General features: G+C 53.4%; 1 protein-coding gene across 2 annotated transcripts; it reads left to right on the top strand.

Annotated features, from left to right (window-relative positions):
- The first annotated feature begins 1,488 nt into the window (after positions 1 to 1,488).
- MTCH1 (mitochondrial carrier 1) lies at positions 1,489 to 20,374 on the top strand. Of its 2 annotated transcripts, none has more exons than XM_025418605.3 (12): positions 1,489 to 1,824; positions 5,727 to 5,811; positions 10,376 to 10,482; positions 10,998 to 11,075; positions 11,452 to 11,509; positions 11,841 to 11,892; positions 13,408 to 13,467; positions 15,521 to 15,614; positions 17,781 to 17,828; positions 18,027 to 18,094; positions 18,385 to 18,460; positions 19,536 to 20,374. In XM_025418605.3, exons 1-12 carry the CDS (start codon positions 1,504 to 1,506, stop codon positions 19,605 to 19,607), a joined length of 1,119 nt encoding a protein of 372 aa, XP_025274390.1. In that variant the 5' UTR covers positions 1,489 to 1,503; the 3' UTR covers positions 19,608 to 20,374. The 2 variants fall into 2 exon arrangements, with proteins under 2 accessions (XP_025274390.1, XP_025274389.1); XM_025418604.3 differs by having other exon boundaries at positions 15,521 to 15,665.
- The last annotated feature ends 3,045 nt before the right edge of the window (positions 20,375 to 23,419 follow it).

The following is a 23,419-nucleotide window of genomic DNA, read 5'->3' as shown; positions in this document are numbered from 1 at the left end:
AAATCAGAATCCAGGCAAAAGGAAGTCATTTATTTTTTATTTTATTTTTTTTAAAGGAAGTCATTTAAAGTGCTTCTGGGAGCTGGAGGTAGTTTTGATGAAGGTTGTATTTGAAGGGGAAAATGTGTAACTTGAAAGGGCTAGAAAGCTCTGTAGTGATTGAGACCAGAAGAAACCTGGGTTACCGAACCCAACAAGGAGAGGACAGAGGAAGGGAGGGAGGTTGATGGGCAGGACTTGGATGGGGGCAGAGTGTATGGAGTATTCATTGTCAGGAGTAACAAGAGGGGAGGTGGCTCCTTAGAGGGCAAGGCAGGAAGGGAGTCAGAGGAGACTCCAGGAAACCTGGACTAAGTAGTCAAAAGACATACATCTATTGTGGAGAACTTTTTCACAACGAATACAGGATAAGTACAGGCCAAGAGACGAGGTGCTCCACTGCTGTGTCCTTGCGGACTCTGGGATGCTCCATTGTTTTCCGTATAAACATTTATTGAGCACCTTCTCTACCAGCACGGCACTGCTCCAGGTGTCTTGGGGGTGGTCTTGCTGGGGGTGAGGGTGGGCACGGTTACAAACAGGGACAGGGTACTTGCTGTAATTAACACCTTCCTTGCAGGGTTGTCACGGGGATCTCTCTCTTTTTTTTTAAGTAGGCTCCACGCCCAGCATGGAGCCCGGCGGGGCTGCAGAGGGAGAGCCGGGCGGAGGCCGAGAACCCCCGCAAGCCCAAGCCCGCAGCCGCCCCGGCGCCGCTCCAGGTCCTTCTGCAGCCAGCGCGCCGCACAGCGCCTCACCGCGTTGGCGCGTAGGAGCGGGACTTAGGGCCGGCTCCAGTGCTCACTGAGATTCGAGGCTGCCGGAGCCTGGCACGGCGCCTGCATATCCTCCCACTTAAAGACGCGTTAAAACCCTTGGCATCGCCTGCGGGAGAGAAGCAAGTACTTTAGGGCAAAACACCTTTCTACCCGTGGCTCTAAGGAACGCCGCGAAGGCTCAACTCCAAGGGCTAAGGGGCTCCTGGGCTCGGTCCAGTGCGGACGGCAAGGGGGGAAGCAGAGCCCCGAGGCCGCGGAGCAGCTCGGGCCCCGCGGGGAGGCCTCGCAGGCCGCAGGGGCTGGCGCGGGGCCGCGAGAACGCCGAGCCGGGGCGGGGGCTTGCAGGCGCGGGCCTCGGACCCTGCCGGGGGCGTCGGGCCGGCGGGGCCGCCCTCCGAGGGCGGGCGCGGGCTGCCGGGGGAGCGCCCGCGCCGGCCGCAGCCTCCACACCCCGGGCAGCCGCGGCCCGCGCCGCCTGCGCCCGCCGGCCCCCGGCCCGCCGCCCACGGTTGTGCCAGGCCCCCAGCCCGCCCGAGGGCCACGTCCCGCGCGCCCCACCCGCCGCGCCGCACGCCCCGGCCCCCCCGCGGCCGCCGGTGGTGCGGCCCGGCTCCGCCCCCCGACGCCTGCTGGGGGCGGGGCGCCTGCCGTCACGTGACGGGGAGTGACCTCGCCGCCCGGCGCCATGGGGGCCTCGGACCCGGAAGTGGCGCCCTGGGCTCGCGGCGGCGCCGCGGGGATGGCGGGAGCCGGAGCAGGAGCGGGAGCTCGCGGCGGAGCGGCGGCCGGGGTCGAGGCTCGGGCTCGCGATCCGCCGCCCGCGCACCGTGCGCACCCGCGCCACCCTCGGCCTGCGGCGCAGCCCTCCGCCCGCAGGATGGACGGCGCGTCCGGGGGCCTGGGCTCCGGGGACAACGCCCCGACCACCGAGGCCCTGTTCGTGGCGCTGGGCGCGGGCGTCACGGCGCTCAGCCACCCGCTGCTCTACGTGAAGCTGCTTATCCAGGTGTGGGGCCGGGGGGCGCTGCGGCAGGCGGGGCTGCTGTGCGGGTGGCAGGCCGGGACCTGGGGGGATGGGGGCAGGGAGGCCGTGGCGACGGAGTTGGGGAGAGGGGCGGGGGCGGCAGGCCTGGGGGGCTGGAGGGGTGGGAGACGAAGGGAGCGTTGAGGGGCTTGGGGGGGACGGCGGCCAGGGGGTCGAGGCGACAGGTTTGGGAGAGGGTGGGGTGGGTGCAGGGGAGGGGCCGAGGGCACGGGGGCTTGGAGGATGAAGGAAGCGCGGCGACGAGCTTGGAGTAGGAGGGAAGGGGCAGCGTTTGGCGGCGAGCCGGGACGCCGCGGAATGGGGGAGGGGCGGGGGCCGGGGGCCGGGGGCCGAGGCGGAGTATTTCGGTGAAGAGCGCGTATTGAGGGGAGAGGGGAGCGAGAGGTCTGGGTTTGACAGGGATGGAGACAAAGGACTGGAGGCCGGGGCCCAAAATTTAGGAGGGAGGAGAGGGCATCAAGACCCGGGCGGGGGCGGTGGATGTATCGGCGAGGGAATTTGGTGGGAGAGGGCGGAGGCGAGGGATTTAGCGGGGGAGAGCTACGCGCTCGCTGGAGATGGGGGCTCTGGAATTGATGGCGACGACAGGTTTGGTGGGAGGAGGGAACGGGGTGACGCGTTTTGAGGGAGGGGAACCGATAGGGCGACGCGGTGGGGGAGGGGTGTGGTGGAGATTTGCCTGGAGAGGGGACCGAGGAGGAGGAGGAGGTGGAGGCTTTTAGGGGGAAAGGGATGACGCATTTGGAAGAGAAAATGAAAGTCGCAGTTGGAGGGTCGGGAGATGGCACTCGCAGTCCTTGTTTGCGGGGGGACGGGTTATGGAGTGTTGGAATTGGGCAGAAGGGGCGGTTGGGACACACGGTGGCAGGATCGGTCGAGTCTGGCAGAAACCGAGGCCAAGGTCGGGATGACTCTGGAATGGAGCCCGTAGGGGCCCTTGGCCCGTGGTTGTGGCCAGCAAGGCCTTGCAGATGAAGTGGGCTGCTTGAAAAAGAGCGAGATTGAGCTGGAGGGAGGCCAGGTGGAAGGAATGCGTTTGGAATTAGGTGGACAAGACTGAGACCGCTCGGTTTAGATGGGGGTGGCCCAGGCCTGCACTGATAACTGAGGAGTTCGCCTAGAATCTTCCAGTTAGGGTAATCTAAGGGGTGAACACTGACATGGAGACCAACCAGAATTTGAGATTTGAGTGGAGGCAAGTGGGTGCCAGGTTTGCCGTCTTTGCAACTGGACGGAGAGTGTGATATACAGTTGGAATGGGAGCTGTTGAAATCTGGGGTCTGAGGAATGGGGCGGGTGTGACTGTGAATAGGACAAGGGATGAGGAGATCCTGTCTGGGACATCAGGTGCCTGACTAGCATCTGATGGGGACTGATATTTGAAAACGGCTGGTGGGGGAAGATTGAGACTGGCATTTGAGCGAGGGCTGTTTTACAGAGGGAATTAGGATTGGAGTTTCGGCAGTAGAGATTATAGGTTTGGGAGAGAAAGTGGGGGGCTTTGGAACTGATGTTACCTGAGAAGTAAGGGTACGGGAGCTAAGTTTTTCGTCTGAGGGAGTGAGATTGAGTGAGGGCTGGGTTTTTAGAGTGGCAGGTAGGAAGGTCTGTGGGGTAGAGGATGCTGGAGTACACAAGGAATTGGCAGGGTAGGGAGTGCTCGTTCACATGAACGAAATGGCTTCACAGTGGATTTGGCATACGGGTTCGAGAAGAGAGTTGAAAAACGTGTGGCTTGAAGAGGGGACTGGGAACGAGGGAGGCCGAAGGGTTAAAAAGAACTGGGTGAGGTAGTTGGTCTGGTCTGAACCTAGCTGGTGCTCAGGGTAACTTGTTTTAGGGCAAAATCCTAATACAGTTTAGGAATCAGCAACAGTTTGCAAAAAAGGCAGCTCCCAGTGTGTGCGGGCAGGTGGCAGGATTGACAGGGCAGATTTGGGGGTTGGCTAGCTCACGTGGGGCCTCAGATCAGGGTTCATCCAAGTCAGGTTGCAGGAGTTGGAATTTTGAGGGTGATAAACTGGTCCTGCCAGTGCCTGATGCAGAGCCATAGCTCTGGCTGTGGTCAGGACTAGGTTAACACATTTGGGGGGGAAATAGGGTGCATGTGACTTGGGCATAAGTCATGGAAATTTGAGGAGGAGGGGAATGGGGCTGAGATGTGTGCCTTTGATAAACCCAGGTGGAAGTTAAGAAAAAATAGACTTGGGGTGCCTGAGTGGCTCAGTGGTTGAGCGTCTGTCTTCGGCTCAGGTGGTGATCCCGGGGTCCTGGGATGGAGTCCCGCGTCTGGCTCCTTGCATGGAGCCTGCTTCTCCCTCTGCCTGTGTCTCTGCCTCTTTCTCTCTGTGTCTCTCATGAATAAATAAATAAAATCTTTAAAAAAAAAAGACTCAACAGATTGGGGGGCCCTGGGAGGAAGGGACATAGCAGATTTAAAGGTGCAGATGGAACCATTAGGACTCCCAAATTAACTAGACTGAGTGGGACAGCAACAGAACAGCAGCTCAGACTCAAGAGTTGAAGGTCTATAAAGGGGAATACCACCTATAGAAGGGGACAAGATCAAAACTTAAGTCAGAACCTTGGAGCGTTTATCCAAGAAGGAGAAAGGTCTAGAAGGGGAGGGCTGATTGCTAGGGTCAGCTGGCTCATCCCTTTCCTTCAACTCCCCTGGGCTAGGAATTTTTTTTTTTTTTTTTTTTTTTTTTAAAGAAAGTGGCCATCATGGAGGGGATTTCTTAATTTATAGTCAGTGATCTGTCATGTAGCTCAGAACCACATCCACAATGCACAACCTTCAGAACTTTCAAAAACACTTGACTCAGGCAAAGAAGAGAGGGAATTGGACCAGGAAAACACCAGAAGCATACATAGTCCAGTTTTTAAGGCAGAGCTTCCCAACCCTACCATTTCTGCTCTCTCCTGCATCCAAAGGGAGCTGCTCTGGTCTGGGGGCTTGGTTGGCCTCCTGTGAGAGATAGGGCTTGTGTCCTGGCCCTCTGCCTGGGAAGGGGACTTCTCGCACCCCACTTAAGTGCTGATCTCCTAGATCCCTTGCTTCCTGCCTGGCGGCAGAGAGTCTCTCTCCTCATCAGCTGGCAGCATAATAAATGGCCTCACCCCTCAGGAGAGACACCCCTCTCCTCCTAGGGGTGTGGGTGGCTGTGTCCTCCCTCCTCTATCGATTTAAGGGGTACCATAATTATAACTATTCTACGCGAGAATTATGATAGCCCTATGGAAATGAGGGGGTGATTCTGTCTCAGGGATATGAAGTGATCAAGATTAGAACACAGAGGAGGAATTGTTTGAGGAGCATCCAGGATTGGAGGTAACAGTTTGCTCTGGGAGCGAAAGGGACAGGTTTGTTGGCATCTGCCGAGGGTGCAGTAAGGAACTTGAGTGTCAGGTGCATCTGGGGTGGGTCACTTGGAGCTGCGCTCTCTGAAGTTCTGGCCTGAGATGTGGGGGTGGTGTGTTTTGGTGTTGACACATTGGGGATTGAGATCAGACTAAGTTTTAGCCCAGAGGTGGGAATTAACTAAGATTTATTCTGCGGTGAGTGCAGGGTTCGAAGTACGTAACAGTGGGGATCTCTGCACTGGAAATGTCTGGAACTTGAAAGTGCGAATGTTGGGGGACAGGGTGGGATCTGGGGCTAGACATTTCCCTTTGTCGGGAGCTTATACATTGCTGATGGTTCTGGACGCCGATGATGTTTCTGGTGTGTTTTGCTGAGGACACCACCAAGAACGGCATTGGAATTTGTGGGAGAAGAGGCAGGACCTGGGGGCATGAGCGGCAGGGGACTGGATCCGCAGTAACATCTGACCTTCCTTTTGTGTTTGTTGATTCTGAAGGTGGGTCATGAGCCGATGCCCCCCACCATTGGGACCAATGTGCTGGGGAGGAAGGTCCTCTATCTGCCGAGCTTCTTCACCTATGGTGAGTCTGCTTCCCAGGCAGGAGAGCCCACACGGACAAAAACAGGGAGCAGGCCCAGCTGGCCCCAGGGGGAACAGGCTGGGCAGTGTGGCCCCCAGAGTCGGAACTGGCAGGGTGGAGGGTGTGGAAGCCGCCAGGGCGGGAGCAGGTGAACAATACAGCTATGGTCCAGCTCCACTGCCCGCAGCTGCCAGCGGCCAGCCCAGGCAGCCCCAGGGGCCAGCCCGGGACACTGGGCCCTGTCATCCCTGCTGCCCCAAGTCGTGCCTGGAAGTGGGGATCCAGGGAGGTTTCCTTTTGCTTTCTGAGCAGCCTGGTCCCGTTACCAGTTTTTCTGCTTCCCTGTTCTCCATCAGGAGGCCTTTTTCAGGGACTTCCTGGGTTCTTGTCCTTCCAGCTCCTTCCCCTGCATTCCCCAGGTGGTGGGCCCCGCTTGGGCATCTCCTTGCACGGGGTGCAGAGCACACCGTGCGGTGCATGGCGCTTCACCTCTGGCATGCCCTGGCCAGCTGAAGAGCTCGGGCAGGCCGCTTCCCTCCTCTGGCCCGCGCTCCTCGTCTGCACGGTTGTGCAGCTTCTGCGTGCAGGTCCTTCTCACAGGTACCCCCAGCTCCTCCTGCAGCTCTGCTGGCTAGTGGGGAGGGTGGTCTTTCCCCAGAAGCCCGCCACAGCCACAGCGCCCGATGCCACCTTGCCCACCTGGCTGTCCCTCACTGCTCGTCCCCGGGCCCCCCGTGTGCCAGCTGGCTAAGGCTTCTCTAGCCCACTATCAGGATCTCCCTTCCAGGGCACCCTCACTGAACTTCTTGACATGTGCCCTAGCTCTCCACGTTCACCGCCTGGCTGATTGCCTCAGGCTTCCTGCCCTTGTGCTCTTCATACCTATTTGGTCAGTCTAGAATGTTCTCTGAAAATCTTTCTGCTGAATAACCGGGGGCTTTGCCTCCTATCACTTTTTTTTTTTTTGTATTCCGCACGCTCTTGGCAGAATCTGATATCCTGAGTTTCTTTTCCATTTTTGCTGCTGTGATGTTGAGTCGTCTGAGGCCAAGCAAAACATGTCATTTTGTGGGGAAACGTGTTCATACTTGGTTTTATTTAGAAACTGTCAGTGAAGGGAAGGGGGAAGTCATAGTCGTAGGCAGGCGCCCTGACCATTGCACAGTGAAGCCGGTACACAAAGCTAACGCTGGGGTCATGGGAAGCTGGGGTGGCGGGCTGCCAGCGCCCCACTATGGCTTCTCTGCATGCTCTAGCCTCATGAGGGACCCCAGGTGAGAACCCAGACTGCCTCTACTCGCATCACGCAGTCATTCCCAAAAGGACTCAAGGTGGAGGGTCTTAGCCGCATCTTGCCTCTTGCAAAGATGATGAACGGAGTTCTGAGGTGCTTCTGCTCACCCCGCGTATATAATGTTTAGTCCAGATGCTGTAAACAGATGGCCATTGGGCGGTTTTGGATAACCCTGCCTGCTCTCACGTGAGCGGGGGGCTCAGCTCTCTGTCTACTGTCTGGATGATGTCTACTTCTCTCCAGGCCATGATCAAAAATGCCACAGCCGTCACGGCATTGTTGGGCGCAACAGAATGAACTTCCTGGAGAATTTTCCAGGGAATGCAGAGAAACCATGGAATGACAGGCCCTGGCTGGCCATGGGACTCTTTGGGCCCACTTACGCCCCTGTAGACATTTTTGCGTTAATTTCTCTGTTCTCTCTTATTCATAAATCGTCTCTGAGTTGAGAAGAAATAGGGGTCTTTACTCCTTTTTTACTGGTGGGCAAATTGGATAGAAAGAGGCTAAGTGACTCACTGGATCACACTGAGGCTTTATCCTGCCTGCCTCTCGTTGCTGGCTAGAGCTCCCCTCCCCCAAAATAAACCTTCCTCCTGCCTGTTCACTCTGTGAAGCCTGGCACCCAGCCACGTCACCCAGTGTCCTGTCCCCTCCTCTCTCTCTCTTTCCAGCCCCACCCCCATCTCAGAAAGCCAAATAGGTGGAGAACATGTGCTCCCCGGCCCCAGTCAAGCCTCTTCTAACAGTAACATTGAATTTGCTGGGTTGGCAGACGTGTTGCAGTGGAGAGAAAGACATTTTTGCTGGTTCCTGCCACTGCGTGGTGCTAAGGAGCTGAAATCGGGTCTGGAAGGGGAGTCCAGTGTCTGAGAGAAAGTTCTGCTAGCTTCTAGGTATAGAGAAATATATAAAGTGTTTATAAAAATATATCACCTTTTGAGCTTAGTTTGAAAGTTTATATTAAAAAAGGGGGATCCCTGGGTGGCTCAGCAGTTTGGCCTCTGCCTTCGGCCCAGGGTATGATCCTGGAGTCCCAGGATCGAGTCCTGCAGTGGGCTCCCTACATGGAGTCTGCTTCTCCCTCTCTCTGTGTCCCCCCCCCCCCGGCTTTCATGAATAAATAAATAAAATCTTTAAAGTAAATAAATAAAATAAAATAATGGAACATTGGAGCACCTGGCTAGTAGAGCATGTGACTCTTGATCTTGAGCCCCATCTTGGATGTAGAGGTTACTTAAAAATCTTTAGAGGAGGGATCCCTGGGTGGCGCAGCGGTTTAGCGCCTGCCTTTGGCCCAGGGCACGATCCTGGAGACCCGGGATCGAATCCCACGTCGGGCTCCCGGTGCATGGAGCCTGCTTCTCCCTCTGCCTGTGTCTCTGCCTCTCTCTCTGTGACTATCATAAAAAAATTTAAAAAAATAATAATAAAAATCTTTAGAGGCACCTGGGTGGCTTAGTCCGCTAAGTGTCCGACTCGTGGCTTTGGCTTGGGTCATGATCTCAGGGTCCTGGGATCAGCCCCATGTTGGGCTTTGCACTCTGCTGGGGAAGTCTGCTTGTCCCCCTCCCTCTGCTCACCGCCCCCAACAGACATGCTCTGTCTCTCAAAAAAAACAAAAATCTTTAAGAAAAGAAATGAAACATTAAGTATCCTTTTAAAGACCCTAATGAAAAAGTACCGACTATCAGGGTACCTGGGTGACTCAGTTGGTTGAGCTCCCAACTCTTGATTTTGGCTCAAGTCATAATCTCAGTGTCCTGAGATCAAGCTCTGCAGCGTGCTCTGTGCTCATCGAGAGTCTGCTTGAGATTCTTTCCTTCTGCCCTCCCCCTGCTCACACACATGCTCACTCTCTCTTGCTCTTTAAAATAAATAATTTTTTTTTAAATTTTTTTAAAAATTTATTTATGATAGAGAGGCAGAGACATAGGCAGAGGGAGAAGCAGGCTCCATGCACCGGGAGCCCGATGTGGGATTCGATCCCGGGACTCCAGCATCGTGCCCTGGACCAAAGGCAGGAGCCAAACCTCTGCGCCACCCAGGGATCCCTCAAATAAATAAATCTTTAAAAAGGGTGGGGGGGCAACTGTGGGTGGCTCAGTCAGTTAAGTGTCTGCCTTCAACTCAGATCCTGAGTCCTGGGATCAATCCCCGCATTGGGGAGCTGCTTCTCCCTCTCCCTGTCTGCTTGTGCTCTTTTTCGCTCCCGCTCCATGTCAAATAGATAAATATTAAAAAATAAAATTAATACAAAACAAAAGAAAAAGGAAAAAATACTGACTCACACAGGTGGGGTCTAGCTTCCCTGACTGCTTAAGTTTTTTCTGTAGAATAGTTCCTTGGTGCCAATTCTGGTTACTTCTCCACTAGTTATGTTGACTGCCTCGCCTATCCCCCCACCTCGTGTCTGATTCATAAATGCTAGTGGATACCAGGTGGGGGCCCCTCTGCAGCACAGGGACAGGATGAGGACAGTGCTCTCCATGGTGTGCTCAGAGGACACTCCTGAGCCTTTCTTCCTTTCCTTTTTTTCCTCCCTTGGGTTGCATACTTCATCATTGCCCGTAGGCACTCTCTGCCTTTTTCTTTTTCTTCCTACTCCAAGAAAACTTTTTTAAAAGTAATCTGTACACCCAGCATGGGACTTGAACATACAACCCGAGATCAAGCGCTGAATGCTTCTCTGACCAAGCTGGCCAGGCACCACAAGGAAAAACATTTCTTGGGCAGCCCCAGTGACTTAGCGGTTTAGAGCCACCTTTAGCCCAGGGCATGATCCTGGAGACCCCGGATGGAGTCCCACATCAGGCTCCCTGCGTGGAGCCTGCTTCTCCCTCTGCCTGTGTCTCTGCCTCTTTCTCTCTCTATCTCACTGATAAATAAATAAATAATCTTTAAAAAAAAAAAAAACATTTTTTTTTTTTGAACATTTCTTATAAACAACAGAATTGGTTTTTGGGTTGTAGCACTGAAGTTGCTGAGTTGAAAGACTAGCTGAGCTTGCCAGATACTTTTTCCAAAGCTAAAATGTGTGAATTTGTTGGTCAAAAATACATTTTGAAGGCTTTGTAAAAAGAAATGGGTTAGAGAAGGTTTTGGGGCTGGAGCCTGATTATGTCTGGAGTTTTGAATAGATAGCTGTCCCCTTCTGTGACTGAAGTCTGCCTGCACCGAGGGACAGGCTGTAGCTGGCCTGGGTGTGAATGTGCCCAGGGTGGGTGTGTCTGGGCTGGGCATGACATGGCCACCTCTGCTTTGTTACAGCCAAGTACATAGTGCAGGTGGATGGGAAGATAGGGCTGTTCCGAGGCCTGAGCCCCCGACTGATGTCCAACGCCCTCTCCACTGTGACCCGGGGCAGTATGAAGAAGGTGAGCCTGGGGTGAAGCTAGGAGCGGTTGCCTGAGGTTTCCCCAAACTCCCTGCTAGCCCCAGGGGCAGCTATGTACACTGGTCCATCTCTCCTTTCCCGGTCTACACCCCAGCACTGTAGCCAGGCTCTGAGCCCTGGGAGTCTGACACTACATCTCCTTGATTGGGAAGGGCCCTGCCCCGTATGCCTGCTGCTGCTTGCCCACAGTGTGACACCAGGTGTCGGGTGTGACACCAAGCAGGGGCTCCCCCTGCCGCACCGAGCTCCAGCCCTGGGGCTCTCCGGGGTGGACCCAGCTACAGGGAAAACGAGCTGGTTTCAGCTGTCCCGGCCCCTTAAGAGTTACATTTAAGAGGCATAACTGTACTTTGGTTTTGGCCCTCCTTTGTTTTGTTTGTTTTTAATTAAGCTTTACCCCAATGTGGGGCTTGAACTCTCCACCCTGAGAAGAATCGCATGCTGTACCGACAGAGCCAGCCAGGCACCCCACTCCTTTGTTTTTTTGTATCTCAGGTTTTCCCTCCGGATGAGATCGAGCAGGTGACCAACAAGGATGACATGAAGACTTCTCTGAAGAAAGTAGTGAAGGAGGTGGGTATCTGGAGTCGGGAGAGGCCCTAGGAGAGGAGCTGATTATTTTTTACCACTGAGTCAGGCAGGTCACTGAAGAGACATAGACTTGGCTCCTCGTGTGTGCATGGGCAGGGTGGGACATGGAAGGAGCCCTGGCACCGGCACTGCAAGGAATAGCAGAAAGCCTCTCAGCCATCACGGGGCCTAGTCCAAGACTCAGCAGCACTCCTGGATGATAGGAATGGAGGATGGGTAACAAGGGGTGATCCAAAGTAGGCCGAGTCCACTGGAGGGTGTGGGATCCCAGTATTCCCCCATCAGAGCTTGTGGTTCCCCTTGCGTGCCAGTTCCAGAGAGAGGCCAGGCCGAGTCCCCACCCTCTGCTCTCTTCCAGACCTCTTACGAGATGATGATGCAGTGTGTGTCCCGCATGCTGGCCCACCCCCTGCATGGTGAGCCACCTCATTGAAGACCTCAGATGTGGGATAACCCCTTGTGAATGGTAGCTGGGTGGTGGTGGATCACTGGGAAGTGGAGTGTTCCACTGAAACCACATTGAGGACAGATTGGTGAGGAGTCCTGTCCGGAGGGAGCTGGGGCCCTTCCCAGGCAGAAGGACTGGGCCTCTGTGGTCATGGGGTGCAATGGGGACTCCCCAAGGCCCTTCTCCCCTCCTGCGCTCTGACACAGGCCATGTGCAGTGGCCACTGCCCTGGGTACCCCACAGCTGGGGGCCATGGGCTTTGGCCACCATGTTACCCTTGTGTGTTTCTTTTTCCTCAGTCATCTCAATGCGCTGCATGGTCCAATTTGTGGGACGGGAGGCCAAATACAGGTGGGTAATTCTTCTAGGACTGGCAGGAGTGGCCCTGTCACCAGTCAGAGTGTGCCAGGACAGGCCGTGCTGGGGTCAGTTGCTGTCCCTTGTCCCTAATGTGCTAACTTCAGAGGAATTTGGTAATGGCTGCCGTAGTCGTGTCCGTTTCGTGTCCAGGGCTGTCCTGGATAATGCTGGCAGCCCTGCAGAGGGGGTGAGTGGGAGTGGAGTTGGTTCGGATTGTGCCATTTGGGACTGAGCTAGGTTCCATCCTGAGCCCCCTAGTCAGGCCCTAACCATTTCTCCAGCTGTCATAGAAGTGACTGGTAGCTCCTTTCATTTTTTGCTAAGAGGTTGTCCACCCTGTGGGTATGAGCCTGTCCCTTCGGTTGTTTACCAAATACCCAGCATCTGCTGTGCCCAGCACTGAGCTGGGTGCTACGGGGGCATGGCTATGGGGACACAACCCTTCCCTGTGGCACCTATGCCCTCCCTGTCCCAGCAAAGCTCAATACAGGACAGGAGGCGGATCCTAGAAGCACGTGGCAGGAGGACAGTCTCTGTGACCTTTCCTTGGGCTCTAACCTGGCTTCTATCGTTTTCTGCAGCTGTCCTGTGGGACCACTGCTCCAGGCATCTCTGCTGCCACAGCCTCATTTTGGGTTCACTAATGGGAAATTAACTCATTCTCCCAAACTGAAACATGAAGTTGATAGGACCAGGAGACTTGGCCCCAGTGGGCCAAGCCACTGTTCCAGAAAGGGCTGTGGGGCCTGGCAGGGCTGGGTGCCTTGGGAGGAGCGCTAGCCAGGGCTTTGGTTCCCTCCATGTCCATATTTCTTCTAAGCTTCCTCTGCCGCCTAGGCTTTGAAGGGCTTCCATGTAGGACGGGCCACTTGGCATCACTAGCCACAAGTCCCAGACATTGCTCTTGAGCCTCCTTTGCATTTCATACCTAAGACCCCAGCCTGTCCTTTGATCTCTGAGCTTCTCCTGGGGAGGGCCAGGTGCTTTTCCCAGGCTGTATCCGTGGGGTCTGGTTCCAGGGCCTCCTGCTGCAGGATCCTGTGTTCCTTCTCTGCCCTCTGGGCAGGAGGTTCCCCTCTTGGCAGCACCCCCCACGCTGTCAGGAATGCAGGCTTCTGTGTTGGAAGGCTGCTTCAGAGATAAGCCCTCGGGCCAGGTAGGAGAAAGACCCATTGCCTTTGCAGTAGCCCAGCCTGGCAGGCTAATTCCCAAATTCCAGATCCCCAGAAAGCAGCAGTAGGGAACCACTGGGCTTCTGTCCTGGGATGAGTGGGTTTTCTGTCTCTATGAACTGTGTAAACACCCCTTACCCCCAGACAGGTGCCCTCTAACCTTCTGCACTTGGCTTCTGCCTGGTAACAGAGAATCTCCCCTCCCCGTCCCAGCCAGGACTGTCCCAGCCAGGACTAGCCACGAGCAGGGATGGTGGGCTCTCCTCCACACCAGGGGGCGGACTTCTCCAGGGTGACCGGGTCACCTCATAGCCCTGTCTTCCCTTCTTCACAGTGGCGTGCTGAGCTCCATTGGGAAGATTTTCAAAGAGGAGGGGCTGCTGGGATTCTTTGTGTACGTGAGTTTACATACCCCCTCGCTGGCCACTTGGCATGGCTCTACTAACATACACGTTCTCAACCTCTCAGGCCGTAGCCGCCAGGCTCAGACTAATCACGGGGCTCTGTCCCTCCTGCGAGCTGCATTCCGGCTCCGTAGAGCTCCATGGCATGTGTGAGCCACGGATCATGGGGACCAAAGCTGCTCAGCCCTTTGCAGATCACGGCTCATGCAGAAATGGTACTGTTTGTCCAACACAGAGGGAACTGGACCAACTGGCTCCTCCCATTGGCCCTGGGAGTGGGAGTGGGCCTGGGCCCAGGGCACTTTGTGTAACATTTCGGGTATTTCACATAGCAATCCACATCTCTGGCTTCTCCTAAAAGATCTGACTCTGTTGGGCCCCCACGGCCTCCCGAGAACCATAGACCCCTGCCACCCTTGGCGTCTCACACCCGCCTTACATTTACCTATAAAACAGAAAGTTTATACCAAAAAACTGCGTCTAGTCAGAACAAACCACAAGCAGACCCCAAAGCCAAGCTCAACAGATGTCTTTTGTTTTGCCTTAAGGTCTTGGCAGTAACAGACATGCTGTTATGTATGGAACATACTAGATAATGTGGTTCTCTGTTAATTCACTGTGGTTTCACAGTTGGTCAGGAGTTTTTATTTAGGATCTCCTGCAACCGAGAAATGGCCGTGCAGGTGGATGTGTGTGTGTGCATATGTAATACATGGTTCTCACCAGGATGTGAATTTTGCCCCCAAGGGACACTCGAAATGTCTGGAGACATCTTTTGCTTGTCACAATTAACATCTAGAGGGTAGAGACCAGGGGTGCTGCTAGGCATCCTATAATGCAGAGGTCAGCCCCCCACAAGGAGGAATTATCCAGCCCTAAGTGACGGTAGTGCCAAGATTGACAAACCTTGATTAATATAGACACACACACACATAATACTCTCACACTCATATATTCACATATACGTGTATGTATATGTGTAAATATACGTGAATATTTGCTCACATGACTAGTACATCAGACATAAAACTACATGTCACCACAGCTGACAGTTTCCATGCTCATTTTACAGAGTCCTCTTCCAGCATGTGAAGAGATTCTGACACAGAACACGCTTACCTGTCAGGTTCTGTTGTTCTTCGCGTATTTGCAGACTGGGTGATACTAGTACGTGTTCCAACACAGAGAAAGCACCAAAGCATGTGGAATGGTTAGTCTGAGCACAGGTGGAGGAGTCAAGATTAGAGATTGCATACACGAAACTTCAGTTTCTTCATATCCCTTATCACGTACATGTGTTGCATATATTCTTTTGACCTCCTCAAATATTTTGAAAATAAGATTTTTAAAGATTCTAAACTCTCTGCCACCCTTCCCAAGAGGTAGGCATCCTTCTCCTGGAGAGTTTTCCAAGTTGCTCTGTATCTAAACAAGCACATAAACACATAAAAAAAAACAAAAACAAAAATAATAGCACATGGGTCCTATTGATCTCATCCTGGCTTTTTGCCCTTAGTGTATTTTAGGGATCTTCCATAGCAGTTTGTAGGGCTGTTTCTTTGGAAGGCCATCCCTTTAACAGCCCTCCTTGCAAAAGCTTGTATGGAATGTTTTCAATGGAACATTCTGGGGGTAAAGACAACATGCATCGAGCAGAGTGTCTTGTGAGAGTTGATTAGGTAAAGAGACCAGGAGAAAACTATAAATGTGTAGGCCCTGTTTCATAATCTACATTTGAAAGATCCCAGATTGAGCAACATTCACATCTTGAGGCGTGGCCTCTGTAGTTTGAAACCACTTGTGAGACCGTAAACCAATTGTGGCCTCATGTGGGGTGTGACAACCATGGAGAAAAGAACGCCGTCTTCCTGGTGTGGTTAGCTGTGGGCCCATGTGGGCCCCTGTAGGCTTTCTTCCTGAGACTGTACTTAGGATATGCTGAAGTTTTGAGCTTGGAACATCCCTGCCTCCTTCCTGGGCATGGAGCCTCCAAGAAATGGTCCCCTCCCTCCCCTGCTCATCTTTGCTCACCTTGTTTTTTAGCGGCTTAATCCCTCATCTCCTGGGCGATGTGGTTTTCTTGTGGGGCTGTAACCTGCTGGCCCACTTCATCAATGCCTACCTGGTGGATGACAGCGTGAGTGACACCCCAGGGGGGCTGGGAAACGACCAGAATCCAGGTTCCCAGGTTGGTTGGAACAAGGACTTGTCGATCTTTCCATGTACTGTTGATACCCAGGGTCTGGGGCAGACTCAGGACCCTGGGATCCTTAGCACAAGGCCCTGAGGGCTAGAGAGGGTCTCTGGGGAGTAGTCTAGGAGGACCTTTTTTATTCCCCCCAAAATCTATTAATTTATTTTAGAGGGAGAGAGTGAGCAAGCACAGCGAGGAGGGGGGGGCAGAGGGAGAATGAGTCCTAAACAGACTCCTTGCTGAGCATGAAGCCCAATAGGGCTTGATTCCCAGGACCCCGAGATCATGATCTGAAGCTGAAATCAAGAGTCAGACGCTTAACTGACTGAGCCGCCCAGGGACCCCCTATGAGGACCTCTTGTCCTGGGGTCAGCTTTGCCTCTGGGGAGATTGGGCTCAGGAGAGAGGAAAGATTCAAGATCCGTAACCAGACCTGGAGGAGCTCATGGAAAGCCCGTCCTTGGGCAAACTAGAAATAAAACAGATCCCAGCTTATCCAAGGCAGTAGCCCAACTACGAATCAGGAAATCAGGACACAGACTAGCTAATAACCCTTTAACTTTTGCTTAACGTTTTATGCTTTTCAGAACCCTTTTGTGAACACTAGGACACTTGATCCCAACAGCACCCCAGTTATGAAGGGAACAGTACAGGTGTAATGTCCCATTTTACCGGTAAAGAAGTTGAAACCCTGAGATAGGAAGGCTCTCCAGAGGCACTTGGCTAGGAATCAACAGGGTTGGGACTAGGTCTTTCCCTGTGCCAGGCCAAGGGCGTTTCGCCCGCCTTGAGGCTTTTTAGGTCACCTAGGAAGTGTACGATGCAGGCGCACCTGGCTGTTTTGTTAGCAGTGGTCTACACAGCCTGGTCTGTACAGACCTCAGCAGGCTGAGTCAGGTGTGAGGAGGCATTAGTCCTTCTGAAAGGATAGGTGGGCTGGGGGCCTGTCTGTCAGAGGCACCTCATGGGGTGGTCTGGGGGTTCATAGGTCTGTGTCTGAGCCCCAGGATGGCAGCTCCGGGGGAGTATATGTCTGGGCATGTGTCTGTGGTGAAGAATGTCTCACCCCAGCTGAGAATTTCTCAGGGGGAAATTGGGTCTGGCCGTTTGATTTGGGTAGGTGAGTCCTATTGGTCTTTCAACATAAACAAATTCAAGTAGTTCCTTGGAGACCAGCTCGCACTCAAACATACAGGAGCGCAAACCCATGGCCCTGCCATGGGTTTCTCGGGGCCTGGTGGACAGGGGAGCTGTTAATGTCATGTACAGAACAAGGCTGGAGTTCTGGGGGTAGTTTAGTGGGGGTGGGGTGTCCCACAGCAGATTGGCTTTCTCCAGCTTTATGGAAAGGGGTTTTGAGTACTCTTCTGCGTGTGGCTCAAAGGCTAAGACGAGGCTACCTGTGACAGAACAAGCCTCCGTCCAAGGTTACAGGGCCTCCAGCTGGTAATATGGCCATGCCACGGGTAGTCCCCCCCCCCCCCCTTCCTAGTTGGGGACTGGGCAAAGTACTACTTCCGGGCAAAGTAGAGTTCAAATGTTGGGGGTCCAAAGGGAGTGAAAGCTTGGTAAGGTAGGGAGTGGCAGGAAATTTCGAGTTTCCCCTTGCCCTTTGCTGCAGGACCAGGATTCCGTGTCTGGGGTGTTTGGGCGGGCGGGCGGGCGTCTGTCTTTTCATTCAGTGAGCACTTAGCCTTGACTGTGTCCCAAGCCTTGGATACTGATCAAGGCAGACACGGGCCAGACCCTGGGAACTCACAGCTTGGTGGGGTCCACAGTGGGCGGCCAGTGGTCCCACTTAGGCTGTCTGTACCTCTGCTCCTCACCATCCTGGCTGGGTCTTGGAAGTCTTCTCAGTCTGCTTACCTCACTTCCGCCTCCCGGGGCTTCTCTTGGCTCTGACTCCAGGGCCACAGAAGCCACTGGCAGGCCCTAAAAGGGAACACAGTATATACAGCAATGTGCAAGGAGCCAAGTCAAGAGGGTGTATGAGACCAGGGTGCAGGGTGGGGCTTGGGGGCCACAGGCCAGGCAGCATGGGGCAAGGGCACTTATCTGAAGGGCAGCCCGAGGTCCCTGTAGCAAACTGGTCTTCCTTTCTGTCTCCAGTTCAGCCAGGCCCTGGCCATCCGGAGCTATACCAAATTTGTAATGGGGGTAAGTCAAGCCAGCAGCTCCACCAGCTGCCCTTTTTACTGCCCTGTGGGCCTGGGTGGGACTTAGGCCAGCTCTAGTGGTGGCTGGAGGCAGGCCTGGGTGTAGGGTATGGGCACAGGATACCCTCGCTCCTTGAGCTGGAGTTGGGACTGGTGGTGGCAGTGGGGTCACTGCCACTCAGGTCTCCCTGGGTTTCAGATTGCAGTGAGCATGCTGACCTACCCCTTCCTGCTGGTTGGTGACCTCATGGCTGTGAACAACTGTGGGTAAGTGTGCACCCCTCCCTCAGGCACCCTGCTAGGGCTGTGGGGGGTGGGGGTCCAGCTCAGCCTGTCCAGTGCTCTGCTTTCTCCTCCCTGGGCTGTGTATAGGCTTGCCACCCCCGCACTGCCCACCAGGTAGCTTAACATCCTCTTTCACCCCTCCACTCTGGGCTGAACCTGTGATTTAGGATGTGGGTGGTGGCAGCTCCACACCATTCCTTGAGATCTCCTTTTTCGTGGCTAGTGCATCTCCCATCATTCAGTGGGTCTAATGTGTTGTCCTCTCTGGGCAGGCTGCAGGCCGGGCTCCCTCCATACTCCCCAGTGTTCAAGTCTTGGATCCATTGCTGGAAATACCTGAGCGTGCAGGTAAGCAAGCTCCCAACAGAGGAGGTTCCCCCCCTCCCGTTCTTCCCCCAGACCAATCAGGTGAAATGGTGTCGGCTTTACATTGCATGGAAGAATGAGGGATTGTCATGGGAACCAATGTTATTGGTAGAGAAGATAAAGAATATAGACTTTTGGTATAAGGCATTTTCATTAAATTTTCACTTTCCTTTTGAAAGGATGTGAGGTTACTAGATCTGAATGTACTTACAGATTTTACCGTGGACATAGTCTACTTTTCTCCTTCAACTCTTAAAGATTCTTAGAAGGGCGGTAAGGGAGCCCATGGAGTAGGTGGTAAAGCTCAAGATCTTAGCCCTTGAGTAATGTGGCTGAAAACATAGGGGCCGAGAGCACTTCTAGGGAGCAGCCACTGGGTCCGAGGCTAACACCTCCCTTCTTCAAGACATCCCTGGTACCTAGGAGAACCTGAGGCTCGAGTGGGGCCACATGACGAGGGTGCCAGTCTTTCTTGGGATTTCATGTTCTCTGCCCAAGCACCTTCCTGTTTGGCTGGAGCTCTTAGGCGCAGAGGTCAGGGATCCAGGTGTCTGGCCCAGGGCAGATCCTTGCTTCACCTAGCCTTGGTTTGCCTTGAAGTAAAATGGGGCAGTGATCTGGGAAGGAACCGGCACAGCGACAGGCCTCAGGGTTGAGAAGAAGACGGATGGCAGGGAAGCAAGGGGCAAGAGTCAGACTCAGTTCTTCCCAGTGTTTCCAGACAGGTCTACGTGCATCACATCACATGGGCGTTAAAGGAGTCAAAGGAATCTCTGAAGCCAGAAGTGCAATGAATCTCCTCTTTGGGGATTTCCTACCGAGTACCCCCAGCGACACCGGACACCCTGTGACATAAGGCCACCCACTCTTGTGCTTCAGTACAGAGCACGTTCTGATCTTGCCCTCTAGGATTGCAAGCCTACGGCCTCCCCTACACACCCCGCCTGTGGGATCTCTGAGCTGCTGGACCTTCCTTTGTCTCATGCTGGCCTTGCTCTGGAGCAGGATGAAAGCACGGCCTCCCCTTTCACTGATCTGATTGTTCCTTCCAATCCAGGGCCAGCTTTTCCGAGGCTCCAGCTTGCTTTTCCGCCGGGTGTCATCAGGATCATGCTTTGCCTTGGAGTAACCTGAATCACCTGAAAAAACGTAGTGTCTCAGCCTGGCCACCGTGGGTGGAGCCCAGTCATCTCGGGCACCTGTCAGATGAGTCCAACCCAGCAACACCTAGATGTGCTCCAGCCAGCTGGGTTTTGGTTTCCATATTCACCGTGTGTCTGTCGAGAAGTGGGGGTTGGGTGGGGGTGAGGCTGCACCCCATGGGTTGGTTGCCTGGTAGGCCTGGGGAAGGTGGGGGTAGAGCTAGGGAATTGGGATAGAATCCCCTTCCTTCACAGATTTGCCCAGTCTGTCTTGTGCAAGGGGCCAGAGAATGGTGAATGGAGGCCCTCGTAGAATGGGAAGAGGCTCGTGGGGTCAGGTCCCACCCCCTGCTCATCTCCCCTGTCAACCCCAGCCCTCCCCCTGCAGCTGGGCTGGGAGTATTGCTCTCCTGCTTTGTAAATAGGGCACAATCCCCTTTCACAAGGCCGCCATCGCATCCAGGCCTGTGCTAGGAAGCTCCTGCTGGGTTCTGCCTTCATGTTTCTCAACACTACTTTGCTGATACAAAGGCAGCATCTTCTGAGTGAGAAATCACGTGACTGCTCAGAATGTGTCTCCCTCAGCAAATGCTCGTCCGTTTAATGGTGATGCCTTACGTGCAGGATCTGGTTACTGTGCAGTGGTCAACACCCAGAAATTAGGCAGGCCAGTGTCTCGTATCATGCCGTTTAAAAGTTCCTGATCAAATTTGACCTTTCCTCCCTCAAATAAATGTATTGGTGGTGATTTGGAGTTTTGTGGGAAGTCTGTTATTTTTATGAACTTAGCGGCTCTCCGCAGAGTCCTCCTCAGCCCTCTGTGTTGGTGTGAGAAGGAGCTAGGAGCAGCTTAGCCTGAGGATGAGAAGTGCTGGGCCTTGGTGTGGATCAGCACTGGGGGGAGGCCGTTGGATGATTTCCTGAACTAGACGAAGTCAAGATGCCAGTTCACAAAGCAGCAGCTTGTGCGGAGGCCTATGACTGGGAAGGCAGTGCCTATAAAGTTCCTCCTGGCTTCAGAAAGTGTTCCACCCACACCCCGGTCAACGCAGCACCGTTTGCCAACGACGTTCTCCAGTTTTGCCAAGAGTCATCCCGTATAATGGTTGCTTGGTTACAGCATCAGGGGTAGACGTGGGCCTAGCTCAAGTATAGAGATCTCCCTTAATTAGCTCCTGCTGGTTTGTAAACCAGCAGAACTTACCAGATAGGGACCACAGGTTTCCGTCTGGTGGGGTTTGAATACCAGTTGGGACCCATCCGAGTTCCTCAAGTGTTGTAGGGGCCTAGTGTCTGCCCTTGTTCTAGGGGAGTGGTTTTGGAGAGGTGGACTCTGGTGACTTTGGTCCTACTTCTCACAGATGTGAGCTGGATCACCCTGAGGGAAGGCCTGGTGCTTTGGCAGAACTGGCTTTCCCCGGTGGCCTCATACAATTGACTTGAGGGCTGTTTACTTTATATATCCTTGGCCCCCAGAATGCAGGAGCGTGCCTGTGCGGGCGTCCTCTAAGTGTCCATTCGTTGAGGCTTCGGGGGTGCCATCCTCACTTCAGACTACTGACATGGCAGGGAAGGGAAGGCACGTGGCAAGGCGAGCAGGCCAGGCCTGGCTGGCACCATTCCTTAAGGGAGGCCCTTCAGAGGCATTCCTGCTTCATGGCATGTGACCTTTCTCCAGCCCAGTGTGGCTTCCCCCTATAGCACTGACCACTGTAGTGGGGCAACCTTTCTTCCTATCACTCCACTCTCAAATTGTATTTTTTTCACTAATTCCTTCCTCTGGTGCTCCAGATTGAGGGCACTCTGGAACCCGAGCTGGCTCTGAAGAGCCCGTCCCTCTGACAGCCTTCCTCTCAGACATTTGGAGCGGCCGCCTCTGGTAAAGAATGGGCTGAGGCTGGGTGTGGCAGTCACCCTGAGGAGAGCCAGTGCTGCCCCCAAGTAGGGCCTGGGACTTGACCTTGGTCTGGACTCGCTTCCCAAGCTGTCTTCCACACCCAGAAAGGCAAGAAAATCCCTTTGGTGTTCTGTTTCTAGTTGAGCAAAGTACAGGTTTTACCCCTACTGTTTTTCAGTTCAGTGTTCAGATGCGGGTCTTGTACATGTTAAATACTAATACTCCCTTTGTTTGCTGGACCCTTCTGTGTTTGAGGGCTGAGGTCTCACCTACCTGTTGGAGCTCCTGGTATTCCCATCAGTCCCGGAAACTGGAGTGACAGGGTCTTTCACTGAGAAAGGAGATGGGGTTAGATTGGGGAGGGGAGCTGAGCTGTCAGCAAAAAGAGGGCTGACAGGAGTGGGAATGTCCTTGTGGGGATTAGTGTCCATCCATTCCTCCTGGAAAACTCAGTTCTGATGGGAAAAACCTGTGAAGTCCTCTGATCTGCCTTTTGGGGTCCTCTGGTGCAGCCTGAGTTAGCAGTAGTGGCCTATGCTGGGTCCTACTGTAGCCCTTTTGCTTTGCTAGTCCCCAGATGTCTGGGAGCCACGTGGCATGGTGCTGGAGTAGAGTGCTCCCCACTCTGGTCCTTGAAGCGTCTGAGTGCCAGCCACCCTTCCCCCGAATGTGCCGTCCTATCTTCAGGGGCGGTGCTGACACATCCCCTCCCTGCCCATTTGTCACAGCCTTGCCTGACTACTGTGGGACACCATGTCTTGTCTTCTGTTATTTCCCCAGCAATGAACTTCCAAAGAAGTCCCTGCTTCTGGTCTTGGATGTGTTCTCTCATGTGACAGGTTTCCTGAGGGCTGGCCACAGATACTTTTGCTTTTGTAGGAGGCAGGTAGAGCCTATCCCCAAACAAGGAAAGTTGGGTTTGGCCTTACATAGGCCTGCTCTGCTCAGAGGCTACCTCCCTTGACTACCTCATAGTACCTGGGGCTAGCTTGAGAAAACAAGCCCAAGAAGGGAAGGACCCCTGCGCTCAGGAATACAAGCTAGGTCATCTGAAAAATACTGTAACACCCTCTATACATAGAGTATGAAAGAAAAGCATATGACCATCTCAATAGACACAAAAAGTATTTGACAAAATTCAACACCCCTTATGACAAAAACCTAAGAATATAACTTGCCCACCCTGATAAATGGCATCTATGAAAACCCTAACATTAAGTAATTAATGTTAGACTGACTGATAAAAAACCTGATGTTTCCCCCCTAAGATCAGGAGCAAGACAAGTGTGTCTTCTCTTGCCATGACTCAGCATTGTACTAGAGGGTCCATACAGGGCAATCAGGCAAGAAAATAAAAGTTATCTGGGTTAGAAAGGAAGAAGTAAAACTATCTCTGTAGATGACAGGATCTTGGATTTAGAAAATCCTGGGGCACCTGTGTGGCTCAGTTGGTTAAGTATCTGCCTTCAGTTCGGGTCATGATTCCAGAGTCCTGGGATCAGAGAGCCCTGTGTCACGCTCCACACTCAGCATGGTGTCTGCTTCTCCCTCTCCCTCTGTCCCTCCCTGCTGCCTGTGTGCTCCCTGGCTCTCTCTCTCAAAAAAAATCTTTTTAAATAAAATCTTTAGGGAAAAAAATCCTAAAGAATCCACTAAAAATACTTTTATAACTAATAAATGAATTCTGCAAGGGTACAAGATATAAAATTGATACATAATCATATTTCTTTACACTCACAGTTGCACAAAGTGAGAATGAAATTAATAAAGCAATTTCACATAACAGCATCAAAAATAATAAAATATGGACAAATTTTTAAAAAATCATACAGTTTACACTTTGAAAACTACAAACATTGCTAAACAAAAGTAAATAAATAAATGGAAAGACAAGCCATGTTC

Source organism: Canis lupus, chromosome 12 (assembly GCF_003254725.2).
Source record: "Canis lupus dingo isolate Sandy chromosome 12, ASM325472v2, whole genome shotgun sequence".
NCBI classification, from domain to species: Eukaryota; Metazoa; Chordata; class Mammalia; order Carnivora; family Canidae; genus Canis; species Canis lupus.
This window is presented reverse-complemented; position numbering and strand designations above follow the sequence as displayed.